At 41.4% G+C, this 27,619-nt stretch overlaps 2 protein-coding genes across 7 annotated transcripts in view; one reads left to right on the plus strand and one right to left on the minus strand.

Annotated features, from left to right (window-relative positions):
* Positions 1-3,471, plus strand: part of ULK4 (unc-51 like kinase 4) — a 447,010-nt gene extending 443,539 nt beyond the window's left edge. For 4 of the 6 annotated variants that reach the window (XM_061587596.1, XM_061587592.1, XM_061587595.1 and 1 more), the window contains exon 37: positions 1,454-3,471. In XM_061587596.1, the coding sequence (XP_061443580.1) occupies positions 1,454-1,535 (82 nt within the window). In that variant the 3' untranslated portion in view covers positions 1,536-3,471. The remainder of the gene's footprint in view (positions 1-1,453) is intronic. The other 2 variants (XM_061587594.1, XM_061587593.1) reach the window with 1 other exon arrangement.
* Positions 2,995-27,619, minus strand: CTNNB1 (catenin beta 1). The gene is made up of 16 exons (XM_061587603.1): positions 27,066-27,619; positions 12,985-13,043; positions 11,806-12,033; positions 11,474-11,727; positions 11,014-11,252; positions 10,728-10,929; positions 9,900-10,044; positions 8,073-8,176; positions 7,016-7,354; positions 6,668-6,826; positions 6,067-6,186; positions 5,348-5,498; positions 5,148-5,269; positions 4,594-4,654; positions 3,989-4,209; positions 2,995-3,748 (listed from the first exon to the last, which is right to left on the minus strand). The coding sequence occupies exons 2-15, from the start codon at positions 12,995-12,997 to the stop codon at positions 4,001-4,003; spliced, it is 2,346 nt and encodes a 781-aa protein (XP_061443587.1). The 5' UTR covers positions 12,998-13,043; positions 27,066-27,619; the 3' UTR covers positions 2,995-3,748; positions 3,989-4,000.

Here is a 27,619-nt window from a genome sequence, read left to right on the forward strand (position 1 = left end):
TCATTGAAGGCAGGAGTCACCAACCTTTTTTGGACCAGAGGGCACATTTCAAATTGTGAGTGCTACTGACACCTGTCAGAAAATGGCTCCCATGGGGTATAGCATAATGGGAGTGGACTGGGTCTATCTTGGGGAGAGGGGCACTTCTCAGCTCCTTCTGCAAATGACTGACCTGCCTTGCACAACTCTTGTGTGACCAGGGCAGCAGGAATCCCTTGAGCCTGCCTTGTGGCTTTGTTTTCACTGTGGCACTCCTGGTGGTTGCTGGGTCTTCCGAAGGATTCCTGCTGCTGCGCTGCTGGATCAGCTTGCTCACCTCACAAAACTCATTTAAGTGGGCTGCCAGCAGCAGGAATCTCTTGGAGCACCCGAAGCAGTAAAGGAAGGAAGGTGCTAAGCAAGTCAGGCACAAGCAGGAGGCTCTCAAAAGGGCCCCCTCTCACCCCAAGCCAGACCTTGCCATCTCTGCTGCTAGCCCAACACTCCAGAGAATGGCCGCACCTGAGCTGCTCACGTGTGCTGCTGCATGCAGCCTAGAAATTGCGTAATTTATTGAAAGTGCAGATGTGCACATCACAAGTTGAGTGGTCTTACATCTTTTAGTAGTATTACAACATGCTCGGCTGCTTACTGTTCTTTCTGTAGGTCTAGAAGATCAAGGAAGTGCACACGCCACTGCTGCAAGAGGCTCTTAGTAGGCATGCACATTAAACAGTCCCATTAAGGACTTTGAATCCCCTTTTATTTTTGCTACAAGCCTGTGAGGTAGCTTAAGCCGAGAGTTGGTTCAGTGAAGCTGCACACATTTTTTAACTGCTTCTGTCTTTTTAATGTTTGAATACTATTTAATAAATATAAGTAAGTTTTTTGAACTATTTATAACTGCTGTAAAATGCCTTGTGGGGGCAGGAACTCTGAACAGTTTAAACACATCTTATATCAAGACTTTATTGAAAATAACTGCCCATATTGGTAATATATTCATAAGTAGCAGTGGAGGTGGGAGTCCTAATCTACATTGTGTACCAGGCCCAGGAAATCCTGTTGGCACCTGTTTGCATGTATAGTATTCAGTATTAGATTGTACATGTAAAAATTTATCACACTGAAAACGAAAAAGGTTTTCATGCCATAAGGCAAAAAGGACAAACTCTTACCACATCTTGATTAAAAATTAGTACACTGCCAGAAAATGATAGCACCTAGTCATCCCTGAACTATACCATAACATGTTGTGCAACATGACTTCCCAGGAAAAAGAATCAACCATTTTGTCTACGTTTTAGAGCACTGAAACCATTTTGCAGAAAACGAGCTTTTAAAGGCAAGAAAATTATTATAACAGATGTGGTAGCTATGGGTCAAGAGTGTATGGCAACTTAGATCTGCTCTTAGTTCCCTCAGCATCATACAGCTAAAGCAATGACTAACTGCTGGCTTCCCTCTTTTTTAGCTTCCATGCTGATCTGGCAATTGCTTCCTTGGCTTCTGAAATCCTCAAGAAAATTGAACACCATCAAGGCTTGTTCACCTAAGATAACACAACAGTTGTTTCTTGAGACATTCACTTTTAAACTATTGTTTGTAAATTAATAATCTCATTGTTGTCATTTCTTTTCCAGAAATTGCGATAGGGAGGTAACTGGAATCAGTTTCCACTGTCCTAAATTATGTCTAGGCCTGAGTATTGTGTTCCAAGTTCCTACAGTTGAAAAATCTATTTATAAAATATTAACTGGTAAAATAGAACAATGTTACCTTACCATGGTGTCTACCCTCTTTCCTTTCTGCAGTGCACGTAAGAAAATGTGGGGATTGCTAATAAGATGACAGGCTGTTGTCGTTTGCTGTTCCACATATATGGGATTACTAACTGTTGGGGGAGGGGAGAATGTACAACTGAACTATTGTCTAGCCCCATAACACGTTTTCACTGCTAAAACATGAAGGGGCCAGAATGAATTTTTCCTTACCCACAAACATCACATCTAACTACAACACAAATGTGATTTAGTCAGTATTTCTGACTAATTGGATTGGGGTTACAGTCCTTGGTGCCACTAGATGCCTAGGAACAGCGGCTAGGAGTGCCTTTTACCTAGCTTCAACTGTTAAGATAGCTACAGGCATTTCTGAACCAGAGGCTGCAACTAGTGCAAAGTACAGCTGCTCAACTGCTTACTGGGGCAGACTAGCATCATTGTTCTGCTGCTGAAAGAATTGCACAAGCTGCCAGGTTTACTAGGACTGGTATACAAAGAACTATATAAAGCTTAACACCAGATTATCTAGAAGATCATCTTACCCACATACAAAAAACTGAATACTGAAGTCTGCAGCTGTTCTACAGATGTGCTCTGCACTGACCCCTGGAATCTCCCTCCTGTTACTTATCAGTAGAGACAACCGTCTCCGTTGTCTTTTTGGCACACCTATTGAAGACCTTTTGACCTAGTCTTATCTTCCTTAGATTTGAAATGGTTTATATGAAATTACTTTTATCTATGCTTTTATTGTTAAGTTGCTTTGAGACGTTTAATAAATATTCAATAATAGCCAGTACATAAAAAACATTAAAGACTCCAAATAGCTACAATAGAAGCAGCATTGTGGCCAGGTGTATTCCAAATGGCAGATACTTTATTTTTGCATGTCTTTTTGGAATATTGCTTTTTGGTTGTACTGCTAACCCCCTGTTACATTTTACCTAGGGGATTAGAAATGTACAAAAATTAAAGGCTGCAATCCTAGATATACTTAGTAGGGAGTAAAACTCCTTTGACCGCAGTGGTACTTACCAAGTAAACATGCACAGAACTGCACATCTAAGGTTTTCATGTAATACCATCTGACAATGACAGCAATACATCAAGTTTATGCCTCCTATCCTAATGTTGGGGCATGATGAACACTACTGCAGTTAGTAACTACATTCTGTATTTCACCAAGTTTAATTTATGCAGAGAATAGCTGAAATAATTTGACACAGCCAAGTGCATTAAAAGTTTACTTTAATTCTGAACCATTTGTATAACTGTTTTCATGAAGCATCTGTATCACAGCAGGCTACAATAACTTTGGATAAAAGGCAACTGGTAAACTGTCCAATACAAGGTTCCATACAACAGTTCTTACTGGCCCCTACCCAGACATCTCCAGATAAAGTTTTTGATCAAAAACATGAAATAGATCCACCTGCTTATTTTAAGCATATTAAAAAGGAAACTAATTGGACCATTTCTATTTGTCTAATTTTTATACAAAAAGGCTACACAATGTTACACTTTTCAGAATACGATTAGAGTGATTATGAATTAGTGTTCTACACCATTACTCAATTCTTAAAAATCAGAAATTGCTGTAGCAGGTTCACTATAACTTAAAACACAGAGACTTAAAAACCCTACAGTTACTGCAAAAAAGAAAACTACTTTGAAAGCAAGCAAGGTCAGTACCATTACAAGAGATTTAAAAAATAAAAAAAAGTTTTAAACAAGCAAGGCTAGGGTTTGATAAATTCCATCTTGTGATTCATTCTTGTGCATTCTTCGTTTCGTGAGTCACTCCACAAATCCATTTGTTACTCCTCGACCAAAAGGACCAGAACAAAAAGTTTACTTCAGTTGTTCCCATAGGAAACTCAGCTTGGTTAGTGTGTCAGGCACTTTCTGAGATACTAGCCCACCCCTCGAGCCCTCTCAGCAACTCTACAGGCCAATCACAATGCAAGATCATTCAGACAATACAGCTGTGTAGGAGGGAAAAAACAAACAAGTGTTAAACAAAAGGTATGGTTAAGTTAGAATTGCAACACACCTGTAGCACGGCATACCCCAGTTAATCACTTTCACAGGCCATATCATGAGTCAGTTTCAATGCAGACACTGCAATTTTGAATCTCACATCTATGACAAACATGAACCAACCCAAAGCAGTTCCCTCCCTGCCAGCCAAATTCTCAGATTGGAAGGTAGGTGGAGCTTCTTACCTAAAGGATGATTTACAGGTCAGTATCGAACCAGGCCAACTGATTACTGTCACCTGGAGGCAGCCCATCCATAAGGTCCTGGGCATGTCCTAGATCTGGCAGCCCATCAACTGGGTAGTCAGCACCAGGGTGGTGGCCACCCATTTCATGTTCCATCATTGGGTCCATACCCAAGGCATCCTGACCGTATCCTCCAGAGTGGAAAGAACGGTAGCTAGGATCTAAGAAAGTTAAGGGTGGCAGAGGGGAGAAGGGGGGAAAAGCATGTTAACATGTTAGATGCACCAGAAGCTCCAAATATCAGTGTGTGAGATTCCATAATCCAGCCACACTGAAATCGTATTTTCTAGCCTGGAGTTGTATGGACAAAATGGCAAGTCATTAATTTTGTGTGACCAAGCCAATAAAGCATGCTACTACCAGAAGCATAAGCAAATTCCAGCCAAGCCATTAGTCTGCATACTGACTCCCATGTCTTTTGCATGTCACTGATGAGTGCAAGTATCAAATATTCAGTTAAGGTGCTACCATCTTAAAATTTAATGTGTTTGTAGTTCTCCATTATGCATGTTGAGTGTAATTGGTTTACCACAATTCATACATACCATCTGGGCGATAGCCAAGAGGTTCTCCTTGGGCACTAATATCAAGTCCCAGATCAGCCGTCTGTAGTGAATAAGCAAAAATCTCTCAGCAGAGGCAGGAAACTCATTCCAGAAATACACATTCTATGAATTTGTTCTTAAAAGCAACTGAATGTCATAGTATTTTAGTGGCTGTTATTTGGTTACAGCGTACAGAACGGTCAGCTCCAGTGATTTTTCCATGTAGCAAATCTCACTTGAAACAGGCCACATTGCCATACTAAATTTAGAACACTATTCTGCAAATCTCCTTATTTAAAAGCTTTAAAATTGGGAGCCCTCTTCTATAGTATGATGATAGGATGCTTTACAGGAGCATTTCTTGGCCAAAATTCAGTTATTTAACTTGCCATCAGTGACCAGTTTTTGCCATCGAGCAACACTGAACAGCCAGCACCAGTGGCATATTAGGCACCCAAGTCACCCTAACCTGACACAACTAATGACTTTATCAGAAGGCCAAACTTAATTTTATCAACAGGAATATTGATACATAAGCTAGCAGTATAACTCACCTCATTCCAAGCCATTGGTTCAGTCCTGAAGAGGGAGCTCGTCAATTCGACTGAAAGCCGTTTCTTATAGTCTTGTGGTTTATCTTCAGACATTCTAAACAACACTGCAGCTGCATATGTTGCTGTTCAAGGAGAAAAGAGTTTTAGAAGAGGTACCCAAAAACCCCCAACCAAACCCAATTCTTTTTTCCTTCACTTACCCACACCCTCATTCCTAGAATGAAGAAGTTCTGTCAGTGGTGCTGTAGCTCCCTCTGCTTCAATTGCCTCAGCTGCTTCTTTGTCCTGAGCCAGTTCACACAGTACACCTGCAGCCACTCGCTGGATGTTCTCAATAGGGGAATACAACAGCTAGAAGAAAAACGTATCAAGTACCACAGACATTCTAGGGCATGTTTTTTGAAGCACAAACTAACAGCAACCATAACTGAAGTTATGGCCATTAGGTAGCAAGAGACAACTTCCCCCTTCATTTATTATCACAGCTAGGTCAACCACGAATAACCCTTTGCCGAAGTATTGCCATCACATAGTGGTAGTAATATCTAGGCCCTATTTTCCTGGGTAGTATGCACATTACTATAAAAATTATGTGACAAGTTTAAATTGCATTAATCGCAAGATGAGCAGGTTTCCTCCAGTTATGATAAACTATGCCAGTTACTCATGCTTCTTCATGGTTACCCTCCTCAATTTGGAGATTTGCAGCCAACATACTTTCAAAGTTTTAACTTTAAAAATATAGGGTTTCTCAGCAGATTCTGCACTTAATATCAAATTGTATTTCTATGCAAATACATTGGTACATGGACTAAAAGTGCCACTGCTATGTTCAGATAAGCATGCTTACAGCAATGCAGTCAAATTCCTGTACTCTTCTGTAAGATCTCAAATTTTCTTGTCCAGAAACTTTACCTACCTGCACAAACAGTGGAATGGTGTTTAGACCCCTAATTACAATTCGGTTGTGGACATCTCTAGCCAGAATATGAAGGGCTCCAGTGCAACCTTCAACTATTTCTTCCATACGCACACCCTCCTGCACAAGAAACATGAGGGGATCACTAATTACTACATGGGTATTAGAGAAATCCTGACAAATCAAACATGCCTTTGGTATTCCTCCACACAAAGAACCAAGGTTGCATCTACTTAAAAATTTCACAATGAAGTGAGAATTCTAGTCTGCATTGGAGTACTTACATTTGTTCAGTGAACTGTCAAGCTTTGTAACTGCAAAGTTTAAAGGGAATTAAAACCACTTTTACAGGGGAAGGATGTATCCTGACTAGCAGGTATGGTAATATCTTTAGTGAACATTTAAAGGGTCAGCCTACAAATTCTTTCTGATTTGTCATTACAGAATCTGCCTCAGCAGTAAACCAGTTGCAGTATTTTATGCAACTTAATTTAATGCAACAGCACAGTATCCAGGACCAGTATTAGTATTATTTGAAACTTTTGTCTAGCCAAAGGAAATCCTGCTGCAGTTATTTCTGCCATTCTTCATAGTCACATACCACAAACTGCTGTTGTGTGCCACCCATTGAAGTACGACGTTGGGTATCTTGATGTGCTCTAACCAGCAGCTGGACTAGTCTTGGAATAGCACCTTGCTCACGCAAGGGAGCATGGTTTGCTGGACAGAGAGCAAGATTGCGGATCAGACCAACAGTAGCCTGCAATTATAAGGAAGGCCATTAGAAAACTTAAATATACTCGCAAGGTACTCTAAAACCTAGCAACACTATTTCAAAATCTGACTGAAACGATAGCTTTGGATTCTCTCCATCCTCAAAATGACCTCATACATTTCTCTTACTTCTCCCACAACCCCAAAGATAGGATTATAGTTTTATTTCTGTTACCTTGATAAGAGGCCAATGAGATGGTGGATGTAAGAGTTTAACTACCACTGGAAGTCCATAATGAAGTCGCACTGCATTTTGGGCCATTTCAGCTTCTTGATGCCGACTAGTGAGGTGACGGAGTGCGCAGATAGCTGGCTCAGTGATATCTTCCCTGTCGCCAGCCCGGAGAACTGTGCGCACAAGAGCCTCAATTCCACCCACTTGGCACACCATCATTTTATTCTTGTAGTTGTTACAAGTAAGGTTAGAAAGGATGCCAGCTGCACAAGTTACAACATTGATATCATCTGATCCTAAAAGCTGCACTAGGGTTCCAAGTAGACCCTCCATACCTTCCTGTAAGAAGATGACATGCATTAACATCAGCTTTTTTGTACCTGACCCTTTATTAACTGTACACTAGTGTAACAACTTTTAATCTTGATACAATAGAGCAGGTCTGTGAATATATTACATATTTTTACTCTCGTCTTCATACCTGTGGGTTGCATTAATCCACACTGGGAATTTAAAGGGATGACTGATCACAGTTTAACAGGGTTCCCGAGAAGTACACAATGAGAAGGGCCTAACCAGATGCACTCTAGCAACACTGCCTATCAGGAATATTCTTCCTCATGCAGTTTCTGCCTATACACCACGGAGGAGCCAGAATACAAATTTATAATTAACACTACCCTGGAATATGTTTTGTTAAGGGGCAGCAGCACAAGTTTTTCAATTTGTTCAGTCTCGTGTACAAATTCTTTATCTGGACACACCACTGTTATTTCTTAAAGACACCCTGCACTTAGATGTCCCTCTTAACATCTCATTGTTACAGTAAGCAACTCTTACGTCCATTAGTATAGTGTCCCTATACCTCAATACTAGCCTTACTGATCTAACTCAGGGGCCACGCAATGTTAAACCCATTTTATTTTATTAGATTTTTTTGTTATCAGTAGGCACTTCAGGCTCTCCTCCCCTTATGCGTGGTAATTAAAACATTTTTACTATCACCATTTTTGTCTACCTAATGTGACACTCAACCTTTCCAGTACCTGTTCCTTACCTGCTTAGTTGCAGCATCCGAGAGATTTCTAAGAGTCCAGAGACAATTCTGAACAAGACGCTGGCTTGGATCTGTAAGGTGGAGTCCCAAAGCCTGCATTCCACCTGAAGATCAGTTAGTTATTTTAGATTTCATGTCATCATGCATCCTTCTTCCAACCTAAGTTGAGCTCCTACTCAAAGGACCACATGTCTTGAGATTGCTGCAGTTCTGCATTTTGCCCACTCTTTTACTGAAACAAAACCTAACTCATTTGACAATTGTGTATTTCAGATCTAAGCTATAAGAAATGTTGAATAAAAGGTACCCATAGCTATATATCAAATTAAAAGTAGGCAACCATCTCAGTCTGTGGTGCAAACAACATGGCTACGCTTACCTTTCTTTTCAGTATGCCATGTATAAAGATCTTTAAGTCCACTTTGGTTCATGCACAGCTTCCTGATCTCTTTCTCACACATGATCAGAATCGAATGCAATATCATAGCGTACGTCTAATTTGAATGCCTCTTCAGTACAGCAGGGCCCCTAACTCATAGTGAGTTAGGTTCCAGACCCCCACCAAAAAGTGGAACATAACAGTACACACATTGCTTACCTTAAAATATTTGAGTGTTGGCTGCAGTGCTTCTATCTTGCCGGGTCTCCCGGCACAGTGTGTGTAAGAGAGTGTTGCGTGTGTGCTGAGCCTGTGAGAGCATTTTATATTTTGAGTGAGCGAGTCTGAGAAATTATTGTTGTTGGTGTCGTTATTTCAAAATCCATTTGAATGGAACCTGGAAGAGGAGCCTGCCGGACGGTAGGACCCCACGAGCTTTCCCAGGAAGAGGCGGAGCGTGAGTGTCTGCGTGAGGCTGGAGGAACTAGAAACAGCAGTGGCAGCAGCAGCATGGCCAGCTCCCAATGCCCGGCCGGTCCTGCTCCTCTGCTCCAGAGGAAGCGCAGAGGACAAGTGCTGAGGCGGCTGGAGTTGCTGCTGGCAACCCTTCCACCTCCTCCCACTGCGTCTCCATTCATAGCCGAGGCAGGCGGGAGCTCAATGGGCTAATTCCCTGTGAGACCAGCAAGGAGGAGGAGGAGGCACCTCCAAGCAGCAGCAACAGCAGCAGCAGCCCACATATGCCTTGGCTCTGGCCAGCCGCTCCACTTGCAACCTTCCAGGCATGTAAGTGCCCCACCGTGATGTTCCCAGGCTAGAGATGGGGAGGAAACGGCTGTGGGACCTGCATAGCCTTTTAAAAAATTGCACCTCCCCCCTTTTGGTGCACTGTCTGGAGTGCCTTTTCCGAGTACCGCTGCACTCTTCCTTTCAGCATCTCCCCCCCACCCCATACCGTGTGGCTGTTTGTTTGGCCGCCTGCAAACCTCCAATTGCAAAAGTGACCCTCATCGTTGCCCTCCTCCTTCTCCTTACAGATCTTGCCCGATCTTTTAATATATACATACTTTTTTTTTAGTTAAAAAAAGCCCTATTAGCGGAACACCAAAAAGCAGGACTCCACTGTACTCAAGACACGTTAACCCCTCCCCCAATTCAAAAAGTCACGATGTGTCTCATTAGGCCATATTACACAGTACTTGGGAGACTAAATCCGATTTTAAAGTGGCATATCACCTAGCTTTTGTTTTACAGACATTGGTAGCGCTTTAGTTAAAAATATCTAACCACAATCGTCTTAATCTGAAGCGCTCTTAATTGGTTTGAAGCATCTCCCATATAGCACTTGGCTGTCTGACTACATCCTATACTGAACAAGAACAGCATTAACAGCTTTCATACAGAGGCAACACAAGTGGCGACAGTGCTGCTAGGAGAAATGTACTTACCAGCCTCTACAATTGCTGGTTTGTTACTAGAGCAGACTGACAGCACCTTCAGCACTCTACTTGTGGTCCACAGTAGTTTCTCATATGTGTAGGTCCTCATTATGTTTACTAGAGCCTGGGGTCCACCACTTGCCAAAATGATAAGCTGCAAAAAGTTTTTTTTGAAAGCAATAATTATTCCATTTCATTTATCTCTCACTTTTCCAAGTAGCTCTATTTATTAAAAATGTTTATAACCTGCCTTTCATCTACATAGGTACCAGGGTGAGAGACAACCAGCAATGCAATAAATCGATATTTAAAACATTATAAAATAGAGACAGCTAAAATTTAAGTAACTGCAGCAGCAGAAGAGCAGGTCAAACAGTAAAAGCTTTAAAATGTCCAAGCAAATAAATACATGTTGGCCTGACACCAAAAAGATAAAAATGTCCGTGCCAGTCACACTAGTAAAGGGAAGGCACTGCACTCTACGGATGGGGTGCCTCCATAGAGAAGGCCCTTGTTTATAACTCTCCCCTCCAGCATTATCCCTGCATCCAGGTGGGTAGGTTAAGCTGAGAGATGGCAATTGGTTCAATACCAACAAGTGAGCTTCTGACAGCTGAGTGGCAACTCTGAGCCTGGGTTGTCCTAGCGTAACACTAACCACTATGCAATGCTGCTTCTCTTTTGTTCTATTACTGCACAGACTTCTTGGATTCTGGAAGCAGTTTTTAAGGGCACTAAAGGTTAAAACTACAGACGATGGTACTATGTTTGGTACCAGTGTTTTGGGGTTGCCAGACTATTTGTACTTTACATATTAAACTAAAAATGTTTTGTTACCTTGCTTTCTTGGTTACCATAAGCAAGAATCTGCAGGCAGTCGGTTGTGATGGCCAAAAATTTAACATTTGTCTTGTTGAGCAAGGCAACCATTTTTTGCAAACCACCAGCTAGACGAACAGCCATTTTGGCACCTTCCTGATGCAAGAGAAGATTATGCAGAGTAGTAATGGCGTAGAAGAGCACAGAATCCACAGGAGAACTACAAAGAAAGTTTAGGTTAGCTATCCTCCAGTTCAAGGCTGACAGATGTTAGGAAGATGTGTCAAGTGAATGATCTGCATACCCAAGCATTTTCACCAGAGCAGGAATGCCTCCTGATTTGAAGATTGCCAGCAAGCCTTCACGATGATGGGAGAGGTTATGAAGTGTACCTGCAGTACAACGGGCTGTTTCCACATCATTTGTATTCTGCATGGTACGCACGATGGCAGAAACCATTTGAGGAGAACGCATTATAGCATGACGGGAGGCTTCTTTTTTGGACAACTGGTGTACCATAACCGCAGCCTTGTTCACCACCACCTAGAAAAAGCATTTGAAAGAGTTGCTTCCTTTGGTGTTTGTAAGTTTTTCCAAGTTTGAAATTAAGGTCACTAAAGAGTTTTCAACACAGAAAAACTACAACTACTACATGTACATTGGGAATGCCTCCAATGTTGAACAGCGCAGCCCAACTCAAATGTCCCTTGGGAGTTCACAGCAAAATACTGTTTACCAACATGACAATAATTAGATCTACATACCTGGTCCTCATCGTTCAACAGTTTGGTCAATTCTGGGATGGCACGAGTTGCAAGTTCTGCATCATCTTGGTAGTTTATCAAGTTAACCACAGCATGTTTTAACATCTGAGATGGTTCAGCCAGGCGTTGCACATTTGTTGGATGAGCTGCATCAAACTGTGTTGATGGGATCTGCATGCCTTCGTCCAACGTTTCTGGGAACATGGCAGCACGCACCCTCTGTGCTCGGGTCATAGCGTACTGTCCATCAATATCTGGAACAGAAGAAGCATTTTTTACAACCTAACTGACAAAACCGCAGGCAATTAGTTAGGACATAAGATTGTACTTACCAGCAACCTGTTCCTGGGTGAAGGACTGAGAGAATCCCTGTTCCCATTCATATAGAACTTGAGTGGTATCAACATCTTCCTCTTCAGGGTTTCCCTTGCCACTCAGAGAGGGCGCTGTTGTTGTGGCACCAGAGTGGATACCAGAATCCAGGTATGACTGTTGCTGCCAGTGGCTAACAGCTGCTTTTCTGTCTGGCTCCATTGCCATATCCAACTCCATTAAGTCAGCTGCAAGAGTGTTTAAAAATGAGGTTGCTTCAACATTAGATGTTATTTTGGCAAAAGCCTGTTTCACTTCTGACTGATTCAAGTCATGGACATACAAATTTATATAGTTACCCTTTTAAGACCAGCTGAGAGGCTCTTCTCCATGTCTCAATATCATAGGTGTGATTGGTTAGGAGACAAGAACCACCCTTTCTGTGGCTGCACCTAGCTGATGAAGTCCATCTTGCCCCTTCCCTGATGTTTCTTCCACCGCCTTTGTGAAACCTTTTTGTTTCATCAGGCATTTGGCCATTCGAACACATACTTTCTTGTTCCCTGAAAACTGGGTTTCATTTGGTTTTTATCTGCAATCCTAGAATTTACACTTTCCACCTAAACCCTACTGACCGTTATCCAGCACTATTCAAACATACACAGCTCTCTTCTTGCCACTACCACCATCTGCTACTTTTGGTTCATAGGTGCAGATTTAAATCTATGAAAAAAATTGATTTACAGAACAGTATTACTGTTCCCACAAGTACAAACTAAACTAAATGTAGGCAAGGGAGCCATATTGGGGTTTTGGAATTGTACTAAGTAGCCCACCCAGAAGCCTGCATGTATGTGAAATGACTTACATTTTCTGCTATGTTCAGAGTTTTCTGCAACTGAAAACCAGATAACTGAGAACTAGACAAAATAAACCTAAAATCAAAATACAGTGAACTACCAGAACAGTCCAACTCCACGTGGCCTTAAATTTTTTAAAGTGTTTTTAGTGCTTCTGTTTGCCGCCCTGGGCTCCTACTGGGAGGAAGAGCGGAATATAAACCTAATAAATAATAATTTCCTAGACACACAGGGCTGTTATTTGCCAAGTGTTGAGAACTTGTGCCCACACCCAGAATGGTCAGAGTTCAAGCCAACATAAAATGAACCATCAGCAACTTGACTTCTACAGACACACACCTTGAGTTGCCATGATCTTTTGTGTGCTCCCAGAACTGTGGCCTGTTGCACTTCAGACCCTAAAACAAAATATTAAAAATATGGTTAACACATTTGTTGGCTTTAGTTTTAGTAGTAGGATTTAAAGTTCTATTCCATTATAGATATAATAGCTGTAACACATATAGACTTACAGGCCACTCTATACTTGGGCTCTGTTAATGAACAGCGATTTGCGGATGGGTTTCCCTAGAAATCTGATGTGGGGCAGTGGACTCTGCCTGTTTGAACTATGCCTTAGCCTATGTTCAATGTATATTTGGAATAAATGCAAATGTTACAACATCAATACACCTCCGAGTGACTTTCTTCCAAAGGAAACCAGACCCAGGTGTACACTTGCACATTTGGATCTTCTTGTTGCCCAGGTAACTGGAGTGAGCGTTAACACTGGTGTCAGAAGACTGCTTCCTTGAAACTGTGAGCTACTGTGGCTGAGCTTCAATGAATGAAGGAACAATCGCTCTCCTAGCTCAAATGTTGGAGGCCTCACAAAAAGGGACCTTAAGAACAATGCAACTGCTGGGATATAAACCATTATGACAAAAGATTGGTTCCTAAGCAGTTGCATAAAGGAGCTGCACCTTTGCTAGGTCAGGCAAATCTTTAAAATATAGCAAACCTCAAGTCTGAGGACAAGATGTAACCCTCCAGGCTTCTCCATCTGGCCCCCAGAACTCCCCACAGACCACAAGCCACACCTCTCCCTTAAGTCACAGCCCTCACTAGCTCTGCTTTGCACCCATAGTGTCTGCCTGTCTGGAATGTGGCTGAACTCTGATAATGCCTCTTGCTTGCTTGGAGAAAAGGACAGAGAAGTGTGTCTAAAATAAGCTACTGTACAAAAAGTTTGTATCCATTATTCTGCTCACTTTTTCTTCTGGGTCCCATCCAACCACCAACATGTGCCTCAGAATGAACAAGGTTCCCCATCCCTGAATTAGAGAACAGTAACTTACAAGAGTCAGTAGTATAGATCAGAATATGGCTATACTTCATAATTTGTCATTGATCAACAAAGCTTTCCAACAAGAAGATTCCATTAAGTCCTCAACTTTGCCCAACATAAAAAAGCCAAATATTGTTTCTTCTGCTTGTGTCTTACCCATTTTCTTCCCCACTTCTACCAGGAGTCAATGGGATGAGATTTTTGGAAATGCAACAATTAACTCAGTATCAGCTTAATTTAACTTCAGCCTCTACTTTTAGAGTTGAACATTTTACTGTTGAATTTCCTATACAGTTTCCCTGTTCTATATCAAGAAAACTACCTTACCTGTTGTGTAACTAGGTTTTACGACCTTGCAATTAACTGCTAAGCAGTCCTTTTCCTCATTTGAGATTTGTTATGCTGGGTGGAACTCCCTCCAAAAAACCCCACTGCTTAATCATGCAGGTGTAGTAACCTGTTATCTAGTATGAAGTGATTGGACCTACTTATGTTCGACTTGCTCACCCACCCTCTGAGCATGCCAACCAATACTAGGTTAATGTACATGATGTATTCACACAACCAGTAAGGCATGCACTGAGCATTGCTGGGGTGGTGATTTAATATTTTAACATCCCTTTGTGGAATGCTTCGTATTGCCTTGTAGTCCAAGTGAATGAGGAATACAGACATCCTTTTAAGTTTCAGCAGACATTGAAGCGTCTACACAGGTGTTCTGAAAATATCCTCTGCACTGTGTATAATCACTGCTATGAATAAACTTTGAACACAACGCTGTTTCAAGGAAATTTACAACCAGGTTTGTCATAGCAGACTTATTTCTGCCTTAGGTTTACAAGTATGCAGGTAAAGTTTTACTTTTGTCTGGGGACAATTTTTCCTTGGCATGAATATCCACCTTTTCCTAAGGCTCCAGACTCCATGCCTTTAACCGTTTCAGCCACACACCCCAGATGTGTACTATGCAGATGAAGCAAGGATAGTATGTATCAGTTTTGCACAAGTTCTACAAATGTAGCATCCCAGTAGATGGAGGTTTAAGTTTCACTTCAAATATCAATGGATTCAAGATCTAATATGGTCTGATGAAGTTTAGGAGCTTATTTACTGCTTAGTTGCATTCTAAGCACACAAGACAACTCACCTCTAATGTCCCCTTGGAAGCACTATGTCATTCAATGCTACTGAGATACAATTCCCCTAAACTAATCTACATTTGCTTGCTGCCACATTTCCAAGCCTAGAACTTCTTCCTAATCCCCATAATCTCTTCAGATATTGCTGTAAATTATACACAACTCCTGTGGAAATTGATTTGTCACCTTTCAACTTGTACTTGCCATGCTGAGATTATCAAAAGCCAAGCTTTTAAGGACTCTCCAGTAGAGAAATTGTAATTGTTGTCTATCTAGTTGCAAACTCAAGGAGCATAAAATGTGTACATAGGGAACAAGTCTTAATGGCATATTCAAAAGAAATTAAGTTTTAGATCAAATGCAAGCTGTATCAACTGCTGAAGGCACCTCGCACACAGAGCAACCAAGTACGCACCACAACCTGTTCTACTGGCTACAATAGAATGCTTCTTTCAACTTTTAATTTCAGCAGGACGAGTGGGCCCTGTGGGCACATGTGAATCCTGGGTGCTATGTTGGCAACCCAATGCATGAAACTATATTAATGAAGTTAAATTTGCTGTAATTTTTATAGCAAGAAACATGCTACCCTTTAATGTGGGAGTCACAGCTTCAACAGCTTCTTTTGTAGCTATTTTATCAGTTGCTGAAATCTGTTCATAATAGCAATTTTCAGGTTCTCAACCCAAGATAGCTGATTGATGGAACCCATTCAGATCGAATATAATGGAATCCAAGCACACTAATAAAGTAAGTTTTGCAAGATAGGACAGGCAGCACAACGTGTGTCAAAGAGCCAATAATGCACGCAGCAGTGGTGCAAAGCGGTTGGTTTGTTCAATGTCTTTTTATCCAAACCCAGACAATATTGGACTCACTGTGACCAGTGGCATGCAAACTGATTACAGCAATGTGCCATTCTTTATATGGAGAGACAGTTTGGAGACCAGCCAGTCAAACATGCAGACCCCTTCCTAGCTTGCAGAAAACTACTGAGATGAGCTGTCAAAGACTTAATGCTCCATTTTGGGTAATATGTCTATATATACACACCATCACCTGAGTTATAGTGCCAATCCTAAATTTTACACCACTTCACTAATGGAGGGGCAGTTAAAAAAATACTAATGGAGTAGGCAATACTAGCAACATCAAACAAACATTTGTAGATTGCTCTCAAGCATTCATTTCACATGCATTATCCAGGTGTAATCCTTACTACAGCTCTAGAAGGTATCGGTATTACTGTGGAGCCTCCAACTGTGGAGGGCAGAGCACTGCCATCATAGCTCAACTAAGCAGCTGCTTATAAATACAGCCTTACAAGTAAGTTATAGCCCATCTGCTCATGTTTGTGTTACTTGACCTTTTAAAAAAGCAGGTTGCAATTTTAAAAGGTGGCAATTCTTACCTGCTACAGGCAACCAGGCACAAAACCTGCTGTTAAGCTTAGTATCAACCTAGCACCAAACTTAGTACAAGTGAAAGCTTGCACTCTAGCTGTGCTCTCCAATTTAATAAGATTTAAGATACAGGAGCCTTGCTTCCAGTCCATCCTAAAGCAAATGACACCTAAACTGATCCAGAACTGCCTAGCTGCCTATGCACACCTAGGTTTCTTCTAAGCTTTGCTATCTACTTGGAATGGGACGTCCCCATGCATTCTCTAGGAGCCTAAGCCAAGTAGGTGCTCAAAGCATACTTCTAGAGACAATTTTTTAAAGTTACAGGAATGGCCAAATAGAGGCCTCCTTTGTTACCTAGTCCCCGAAAGTCAGTTAGACTCAACCTCCTGCAAATAGGCAGCTTTATCATTCATACAAGAGACAGGGAACCTTCGGCCAATGGGCCAATCTTGCACCCCAGGGGTCCAATTTCCCCAAATCACATCCATGCACCCATCAGTTGACATCACTGGTGATGCCAGCTGGTGGGTGGGAAAACAGGATGAAATCCTGTATTAGCTGCACACACCTATGCCCAGCAGGAACAGGCATGTGCGGTCAAGGCTACAGGATTTAAACCCCACTCATCAGCTGATGATTGGGGGTTAAATCCTGCTCAGGTTCAAGCAGCCCAATGTTCCTGCTTGAGCCTCCAGTTTTTGGAGGCTCAAACAGGAGCAGGGAGATAAGGTAGTCTGAGCTCTCTGTAAGCAGCCAAAGAGCTTTCAAATAGCACTGCATTTTTGTCGGGATTGAGAGGTGCGCAGTGCCACCCACCTGTAAAATTTGGCCTGCTAGGGGGTGGGGAGATAACCATCTAACCTAATGGAAAGAAAAGGTTCCCCACACCTGATTTAATACAGACATCTGAATCTTTTGAATGTTGATGGTAAAACCCATAAACATATCTGCAAGCTGTTTAGGGCATATGCTCAACATGACCACACTTGCAACAGTATGCACTGCTCTGTACTATTAAAGCATTACAAAGAATACTAACTATTGTCTATTACTTTATTCTGAAGTCTTCGTTTCTGCTTTTTATAAGGTCTATGAAAACAACAGACCTGTTCTTAGCCTGATCTACCCAACATTAGCAGGGAAGAAATGAACAGACATGCAGACCTCAGGCGAATCACTTTGATTTCTTAATCCAAAATTTAAAATGAAGATTTTCAAATGTTTGTCCTTTATGGCTTACAGAGTCTATACACCTAACTGAGATGCATCACCAGACTATTCTTGCTTCAGTCTCCAAAAGTAGTACATGCTCTGTATAAGATAGTTTAGAAAAAATTAGGGTATGTTTAGCAGCATTCAAATAAATTTAACTCAGATGCCCATAATTCTTCAGACACCATGAACTGCAGAGTTGATCTGTGCTGAATCTTGAAACTAAAGGCTCTAAGACCTCAAAGTAAATATGCTCTGCCATTTGGACAAGTGGTGCATACATTAAATATTGTTACAATCATATGCAGACAAAATTTAATCCAATGAGTCACATGACACTGTAATTTCCATTACAGAGCTTCCAAGTTAAAAGAAAGAAGTTTATCTAGCCTCAGTAGCACCAGGTTTAAACTTGCAATAGTAGAGTAGCAGTCCCAAGGTTTCAATTTTTTTCGAATATAACTTTACAGGCATCTAACAAGGCATGATTTTCTTCAGTTCAGGAAAAAAACTAATCTTTACTGAATACACTCTAAAGAACCAACCTAAAGGTCTCTTCCAGACAATTGGCTTACGCTGAGAATATCTGCCATGCTAGAGCTTTAGTCAAAGCAATATTGCATTGTTAGGAGCAAACCGTGGGTGCTTTTGCTAGGAAACTTCACCACACATGCATTGTTTCAATTATGTGACTGCTATACAGACTGGTTGAGCGAGTGTCACAGCCAAACACTCCTTTTGTCTATCCACCTGGGAATGTCACATTTCCTCTCCCCTCTTCCCTTTTATTTAAAGCTGTGCCCTCTATACTATTCCAGCAGCAGCTCTCCCAACTGAAAAACTGGTGAGCACTAGCAAATGCCTTCACTTGCATTGCCCTATCATTCTGCAATCTTTTAAATTTAGTTGAACACTACACTCAACCAGCACTGCTGTGTATACTGTTTAAAATGCAAACCAAAGCTATCAAAGGGCTTCCCTCTGCAGAAAGACTGCCAGATTCTCCTACCCCCCAACAATCCATCATATGGAGACTTGCTGGCCCATACACGTCCAGAATTTTCACATTAAATTTGTACAAACAAGCGCCTGTAGTCTCTCTGAGTGCCTAACAAGAAAAAAGTGATGAGAAACAAAACTTATTTCCTAGTAAGAGCCAGTGTGGTGTAGCGCTTAGAGTGTCAGACTTGCACCTGGGAGACCAGGGTTCAAATCCGCACTCGGCCATGAAGCTTACTGCATCCTTGGGCCACTCACTGTCTCTCAGCCTAACCTACCTCACAGTGTTATTGTGAGGATAAAATCAGGAGAGGAAGAACAATGTTTGGATACCATCTTGAGCTTGTTGGAGGAAAGGTGGAATATAAATGTAATAAATAAATAAATTTCAGAGGTATTTTAAAAATGCAAATTTGTGCAACTGGACAGACTACTCACATAGTTCAGCCAATTAGTTCAGTGGGTTTGAATTCCCTGGTTGCAACTTACGTTGGGTACAGAATTTTCAACTGTGAGTAGTTAAGGACTGTAGTGGGACCCTCCAGAAGGCCCACTGTAATTTTGAGGAGTTGGTGTGCTATAATGCAATTGTTCCCTACAACACCTATCTCTCCTGGCTGCCATGAAAAAGTTTAGGGAGTACAGGACAGCCACGTGCAATGGATAAACTAATCAGAGACAGTATGCCAAATCTGTGAGAATGCAGCCAAAGTACAGGAGTAGCTGATAATTAGTGATGTAAGCATGAGTTGGCAAAACATATTGAAACCTATTATAGAAAAACTGTACGGACAGTCTCAAGGCACTCAGAATGTTGAACCTCTCTGTGGGCAAGGATAGTGACATGCACCACAACACTACTCTGGAGTCCATCTGTTATTGCAGCAGGGTCCCTAGTAACTGAAGAGACTAAGTTTCCTGTAACTGCCTTTCCCTTTCCACTATGCTTTGCCTCTCCCTCTAAATAAGATCTGAGAAAGGAACCAACCTGGTGCGATTAACTCATCCAAATCCTAGAAGAACCTCTGCCATTGGCAGAACACTATGACATCTAAGACAACCTCTCCTTCTAAAGGTGTACAAAATTGTCTAATGTTAACCACTCACTTTTTCCTCCAACAGAGGAAAGAAATTCTATAGAATAGGTTAAAATTACTGGTGTTTTCTCTAACAGTCCACAGATGTTACCCAGCTGTCATTTAGATCCAGACAGCACTGTACGAACTTTCCTGTAGGTATTAAAGAAGAAAGATAGTCACCCACCTATAGGATCCACATGCTTACATCTACTATTGTGAAACTTTTGCCTGCCAGCGTTAGCATTTAGGTAGCAAGAGTTCTATCAAGCAAATCTGTTTAAGCGTAATACAGTTTCTAAGAGTATTGACAGAGCAGGCATTTTTTTTTAGTTGGACACATCTTCGTTCCATCTACACACAATCCACTATCTTACCCAGATTCATATATTAGAGGAAAATGATATTCTTCGTATTAGCGTATTGCCAAAGCTTTCTGTGGCTGTATGAGGGTAGTTGTTTTGTTTCATAATATGTTATGTTTATTTTGATTTAACAATGCTGTAAATCTCCTGGAGACCTTTGGGTAGAGATGTAAAATTTCCAGAAATTTTGAAGCCATGGAAAAAATCCATGGGTTTTCAGAAAAAACAGAAATTTTGGAAAAAATTGAAAAAAAATGCAATATTTGCACTTTTTACAGATTGAAAGTCACTTTGATAGTTCAGGAACATCAAATGTAATTATGTACACGTTGGTTTGGCATAAAAGTATCACATTTGGTATATTAAAAGTACATTTTATTCAAACAATTATTACAAATTGAATTTACTTTATTAAATTTTTACTTTTTTGGTAACAAATGAATCTACAAGATCCTGAACTGTAAGGAACACCTGAACTGTAAAGAACCTCTTTCATTTTGCCAGTTTAAGAGGAGCAGGCAAAAAACAATTAAAGAAACCAGAAGAAACTATCAACATTAATAACAAAGAAAATTATTTATGTTTCCACTGGTACCTCCACAGTATCAAGCACACATAAAGCATTCATTCCCATAAAAAGAACTGAGAAAAGGGGGAGAACCAAGATTCAATGAAACATTTTATTCATCATGCTAAAATAAAACATTCCATAATCCATTTTTTCTTCATGTTTTCAGATTTTTCAGGAAAAAAAGTTTTTTCTGAATTTTTTCCAGGCCTTCACATCTCTACGTTTGGGTAACAGGCGACTAGTAAATCTAATAATATTATTCTGACTCTCAACTGAGAAAGCCACTAAGCTTTTTTTTTATTTCAAGGTTGGCAGAAAGGGTAGCATGCAGTCTTCACATGTTTGGATCTGTATTTATCAGTCAAATACACTCACTGCATGGTTTCTTCAGAAAGTTTCACACACAAACATAAAGCTGGATCTTCAATCAGATTTATTTAAGCTACTATGGCACAATCAGGATTTGGAAGCCAACTCTGTTTGGAAGCAGTTAACTGTAGTTCCCAGTTTACATGTAACAGGAAGCAATGGTTAACTGTGGCTTCCTGGCTTGCTTTCCCACTCTCAAAGGGAGCAGCAAAGTGGAAACAGAAGGGCTTGTGTGTGGGTGCATCAAGCTTCTGCATCTCTTGGCTTATTATGATCTAATCATGCAAACTGAGCCCATGTCTTCTTGTAGAAGAGAAACAAAGTCCACTAGCTTAATAAAGTTCTGGGATGTTGGAAAAAATCTTGGCCATGGAGTTCCTAAATAGTTGACAGTTATTTAAGTTAAGTTCTTGGCCTGCCTATTACTATTACAAGAACTTATTGTGATGTGTTGAATTTATGACTAGAGAGCCAGTTCAGCTGCAACAAGCTGCCTTTCATAGAAAGATGGCTACCTTAAGCAGTTTGGTGCTAAATGAAACCAATAGAGCAGTTAATGCTTTATCTGTCAGGATTTCTATTTCAAGTGGGAAAACAGCCAGCGATGCCTGAAAACTAAAAAGAGACCATGAAGTCTCTTCTACTATACAACCAAAATAATGCCGGCCCGAGGACAATTGTACTGCTCAGCATTTTTCTATTGTTTTGAACCACTGGCTCAGATCACTTTCTGAAGACCACATGATAATATTTTAATTAACTCATGGCACTTGCCATGTTACAGTTCTACCAACTTTTTGATAATTAGACACTCATCCCTGATCAGTTCTTGGCTGTATCAGGTAGATGGTATGCTGCACTTATTTCCCCACCACCCTAACAACAATACCCATGGTTCCCTTCAGCAAGCTTATACATTCCCAACTCTCAAAACTCCTACCTTAGATTGCCACCAGATTTAGGGCCATTAAGTAATACAGAACTGTATCATATACGTATTATGCAACCCCCAGCACATGGATATGCAGTGAAACATCTCTACGCATTTCAACTCTAAAGTTATGATGGGTGAATGTTCTGGTGTCTGTAAAACCAACAGGCAATTTGGCATAACAAGCCCTTCAAGCTTGTTCAAACCCATTTCTTCTACTGTGAACAGACATCCTCTCTTAGGAATTCCACTCAATGAGAAGTCTGCTTCTCAAATTAAGTCTTATACAGCTGGTATACCTACAGTCTTTACTGACCATCCCAGTTTAACGTGCAACTACTTGCCAAAGGCACCAAAGCCACTTTAATGGAACATACATTATGATACAAGTTGAGGGATATACATATTTTGTCAAAAAGGTACTTCTGATGTCACTATTCTGCTTTTATCTCCGATTTATTGTTGGCAATTGGTTAAGCCACTTATGCATCAACATTATAAGATGTTCATGAATAGAATCCCCAAATATGGGAGGCACACAAATTCTGGCTATTCTTCAACAGCTGTACTTACTCCTGTTACAAACTCCATCAAAGACAAATTTAAAGTTAAAACTCAGCTGAATCAAAACTGGTAGGCTAAGGTTTGGAACCAGGTTAGCCAAGATTACCCAAGAATATAAAAGAATTACCCAAAATTACAGTCATCCTAACACCTTTTATTTAGTTTTTGCAAGCCTCATCTTGCAAGTTGTATTTTAGACCCAAGTTCTTTAAAGCAGCAGTTTATTAGCTACTCAAGCTGTATTTCAAATCATAAATATTCTTATTATTTCTGGTACTTTAAGCTATTGACCTATATAGTACTAGGGCTTTACTTTCTCAGCAAAAACTTAAGTTATATAATTTTCTCAGTTGTAACTTAGTTCATAAGTCTTGCTCTACTTAAGAACCAAAATGTGCTATTCCTCTGTTCCAACACCAAGCATTTGTTCACAAATTATACCATTACATGTTACTGTGCCTGCAAGACTCCACCAACAGCTATTAATTATTAAATTTGTATCCTGCCCTTCCTGAACATACTACAGATTTCTATCTACATTAAGGTTCAACAATAACATATAGGTCTTGAAGCATGACTTTATAGCAAACTGTACTTGCATGGTAGACTCCTATGCATTGATCATGCCACCCTCTATGGACTTGTTTATTCTAACCATGTTCTGCTTCAAAAATTGAACTACAACACTAATGCTTGAAATCCATCACTTTTTACTCCTTCCAGAAAAGAGATGCAAATGTAATCCAGATGCAACATATGGCAACTTTTTGGTGCCCGACTTTTGCAAACTCTTAATACAATGATACAGAAGGGCTGAGGAAAAGAGCAGGGCAGAACTGCAAATTTAGATTCAGACACTAGTTGTACCATAACTGTTTTCTCTCAACTGAACTACTATGAAGAAATAGCAATGATTCTTCAGGTAGAGATTGTACAGCATTTAGGGTTTTACCAAAATACTGTAAATTAAGTTTCCAATTTTTCCAACAAAGGAATCATTTCATATAGCAAACAGCTATTTTATGTTATGCATAACCCCACACAGGTTTGTTTTGCTATATGAATGCATCCATGTGAAACTGCAGTGATTTCTTCATACACATTATTTCTACAGCCATTACAGCAGAACTAAAGCAGCCATTTTTCAGGCAAGTATATAAACATGGATCAACGTTTTCAGTGTTGAATCACAGAAGCTTTTATACCAGGGCTAGAAATGTTTCAGAACCTTAGATGCCAACATCTATAGCCTTTAGGAAATTGAGTGACTAGCACCCGGGATTTACCCAATTTAAGATAAACCGGTGTAAGCTAAAAAAAAAATGGGGGACATTTCAGTCAGGTAGCCCAGAAAAAACCCAACTACTTATTTCTAGACAAACAAATTAGATCTCTAGATCACAAATGCCAAGATATATAGGAGTTATATATAGACATTCTAATGTCACTGAAGTAGTCACCAAGTACCATCCTCAATGAGATTCCACTCAGAGATGCTTAACTCTTAAAAAGTTTAGGGTGATCTGAACAGTTTAGCCATGTGAAAGCATTCAATGTGCTAGGACAAATTACGTATCAGCACCAGACTCACTCTATTCCTTATGATTTAGTTTGAGGTGTTCAAGCTCTTGTATGAGACCAGTAATTCTAGATTTCATTGCCAAAGATCAAGTGCTGTCTTTCAAAGGTGTGCCCTCACATCTGTTTTCTTATATACAGAGTTAACACCAATTGAGCTTCTCACCATCCCATGAAGATCCAATTCATGTCAAGCTGTCAGGATCAGATAGTAGAAATGCTCCACAATATGCTAGATTTTCACTTCAGTAGAAAAAAATAGTGTATTGTGTCTTACAGTCATAAAAATCTGAAGCCCTCAACACCTGAATACAAGTTACAAATTTAAGACAGAGACATGCCCAATTTCAGTTTCAGAACAGTTATCTTATTAGACACCAATCATGTGTGGAAACTTTGCATTTACAGTCTAATTCTATGTACATTCACTCCAAGTTCAAGGAAGTGCAACGAGAGCATAGGATTGCAGCTCTAGAGTTCTCTACGTTACCTCATGTCACAATATACCAATGTAAATTCTGGGATGGGTAATCTGTGGCCCTCCAAATGTTGTTGAACTCCAACTCCCAGCATGGCCAATGAGGGATGATGGGAGTTGGTGATGATAGGCAACATCTGGAGGGCCACAAATCCCCCTGTACTGGTTCTTAAAAACAAACTAGCATTTGTAATTCCATTCTAATTTAAGTTATTGAAACATCAAGCCAAGTAATAATTCCACTTAGTTCAGGATAAAGAGATTTGTATGGATTGCATATATAATCTTTGCGAAACATAGTGGAGACATTATTATTTATGTGCATTTTAATCCTCCTTGTCAAGCACCAGCTTGTTTTGTGGTATGTCATGTTTTGGGGTGCTCAGCTTAGTTTCTTTTCAGATTATGAATTTTATTAGGTCTAAGTTTACTTATGTGGAATACCTGAAAACCTGGTAATATTTATGGAGGTGCCTCAGCCGGGAACAATTAAGTGCTAGACACCATTAAAGCTTCACAGTAGTTTAGTCATGCCCTAGAACAACTGGAATTTAAGGCTACATACATTTTGGACTTGCTTGCTATTCGGCTCCCAATGTAAAAAAAAAATCCTCCTTAAGGTCTTTTCTAGATACTCTCATATTATCCCACCCTCTTTCCACTATCAATGTATGCATTTAAAAGACAGAAAGAACCATATTGAAGATGCAGAATGTTAGATCAATGACTGCTCAAACGCTGAGAATCGTCAGAATATCAGCAAATCAGCATGTGTTGTAGTTATGAAAGTGCTGTGTGTGTATGGACTGCCTTCAAGTCGATCCTGACTTATGGCGACCCTATGAATAGGGATTTCATGGTCAGCAGTATTCAGAAGGAGTTTACCATTGCCTCCCTCTGAGGCTAGTCCTCCCCAGCTGGCTAGGGCCTGCTCAGCTTGCCACAGCTGCACAAGCCAGCCCCTTCCTTGTCTGCAACTGCCAGCTGGGGGGCAACAGGGCTCTTTGGGACTATGCAGCTTGCCCACAGCACATAACCCCTGAGCCACTCACTGTGGGGGTGATCTTTAGCTAGCCCTTGACACCCAGGAGACACAAGCGGGGATTTGAACTCACAGACTCTGGACTCCCAGCCAGGCTCTCCTCCCCACTGTGCTATACCAGCTGTTTATGAAAGTACTAGATATTGTTAAACCTATGTTTCTCCCAAACCTTCAAAAGATAGTGTCAACTTTCTCTTTTCATGCTATCTAGAAAAGCACCTTCAAGAGGGGAAACCTCAGCGTTATTAAAGCCTATGGCCGCCGTCGTTCCGCCACAACAGATTTAGCAGCACTTTCCCTCCGATATCAAGGTCGCCTCCACCCTTCTCTAAGATCCTTGTGCCACCCAAGATGTTTTGCAAAGAGGTTCTATGCTATCCACCCGGATCTTCGGCACGCCTTGCTTTCACTCAGATCCAGAGCGGCGGGAAATTGAGCCGCCCCATACTTTCATTCATGGCTAGACAAACCAAAAGCGCCCTCCTGCAAAATACCCAATCTTAACCAAGACAAAAAGCCCTCAATGCAAAAGATATCTGCTGCTGCTGACTGCAGCGAGGCTGTGGAGTCAATTACATACAATCCAAACAAACCCTAGACTTCCCTCCCCCGGTCGGAGCTTTGTGGGCGAAAGCCCGTCTGTAAATCTAAAAGAACGGCTCCTCAATCTCGGCGACAACTACAGTCCCTCACAATCTAGTCGATCCTTTACAGGAATTCCCAAGTTCCCGATCCCCAGACACGACATTGCACGCTTTGGATGTACGGCAAGAACTCGCCGCAATACCAGACCACAAAGCACAGGACGCCGCCTACTACTTGCCTGGGTTCACAGTCCCGATCTCACTCAAGTAAGGGGCTCTAGAGATCTCCCAGTATAAGAGAAGACATATACTCTACCTTGCACAAGGCTATATACGAGAACTTGTGCTCCACCCGTACACAGGAAGTGAGAGAAAAAGGCATTCCTACATCCCAATTCCACAGTAGCCCCAGTCTTAGGGCTCTTATCCCATCATGCAACCCGCCCTCTCGAACACCCAAAATTAGATTAATTCGTTCCACAAAATTTTCCCCCGTTTTGAATAACTCTTACTCTCTACCTCGCGACTCTCTTTTTACGCCCCCAGGCCTGCCCCCCTCACTTTCTATGAAAGCTTTTTACCTTCTCGTACTGTTTTATCTTCCACCTCCCAAAATCCAGTCTCTTTCCGTATGGAACAAAACACAGTCCCTCCATCCTCCCACACACACACACCCGGAAGAAGTTGCAGCAGCACTGGGACCAAGCCCAAGTTTCTGTGAGGAGGGGGGGAAGAGTACAGGGAAGGGGTGATAGAAGGAGCCCCGAAATTGTACTAACACTGGCGGGGAGGCGAAAAGCGCAGGGTCCTCCCGCGGCTCCTGCTTCCAGCCGCTACTTTCGCCGCTGTTTCGATTTCTCTCTATGGCCGCAGCGCGGGCCACGCAGGCGCCTTCGCCTTCTCACAGTGCCTGTAATGGTCTTCCCCGTTCGTCGCCGCCGCCGCCGCCGCCACTGCCTCCACACCGACAGAGAGAGGCTTAAAATGGCGTCGTTCACAAGGAGCTTCTTATAGCGAATGTAGAAAATCGACTGTATCCTGCCGCCACCTCGCCGGGCCGAGCGCGTAGCATTCCAAAGGCAACACACCCAGTAGCGCGCAGGAAAGGGAAGGAAGGGGGGTGGAGAAATAGTGCCCGGGCAACCTTTCTCTCACTCGCTCGCTCGCTCACACACGCATACCACACGGCAGAGGGAAATAAGCGACGGAAAAAAAGAAAGAGTGGATAGGCAACAGCAGTTAGTTTCGGGTAGAGGAGGAATTGTGGGAACTCGGGGGAGGGGCAGTAAGAGACTATGGAAGAACAAGGCAGGGTGGGTGCAGGGATCCAGCA

This window comes from Rhineura floridana, chromosome 10, assembly GCF_030035675.1.
Source record: "Rhineura floridana isolate rRhiFlo1 chromosome 10, rRhiFlo1.hap2, whole genome shotgun sequence".
Taxonomy (NCBI): domain Eukaryota; kingdom Metazoa; phylum Chordata; class Lepidosauria; order Squamata; family Rhineuridae; genus Rhineura; species Rhineura floridana.

Bases quoted from the DNA above. Each gene is read 5' to 3' on its own strand.
- CTNNB1 (XM_061587603.1), bottom strand. The intron at 6,187-6,667 runs GTATGTGACTAT...TTTCTTGTGCAG, and splicing joins GCACACAACAGCAGTTTGTG to GAGGGTGTGCGTATGGAAGA. The intron at 5,499-6,066 runs GTAGGTAAAGTT...TTTTTCTTCTAG, and splicing joins CCATTCCACTGTTTGTGCAG to CTGTTGTATTCCCCTATTGA.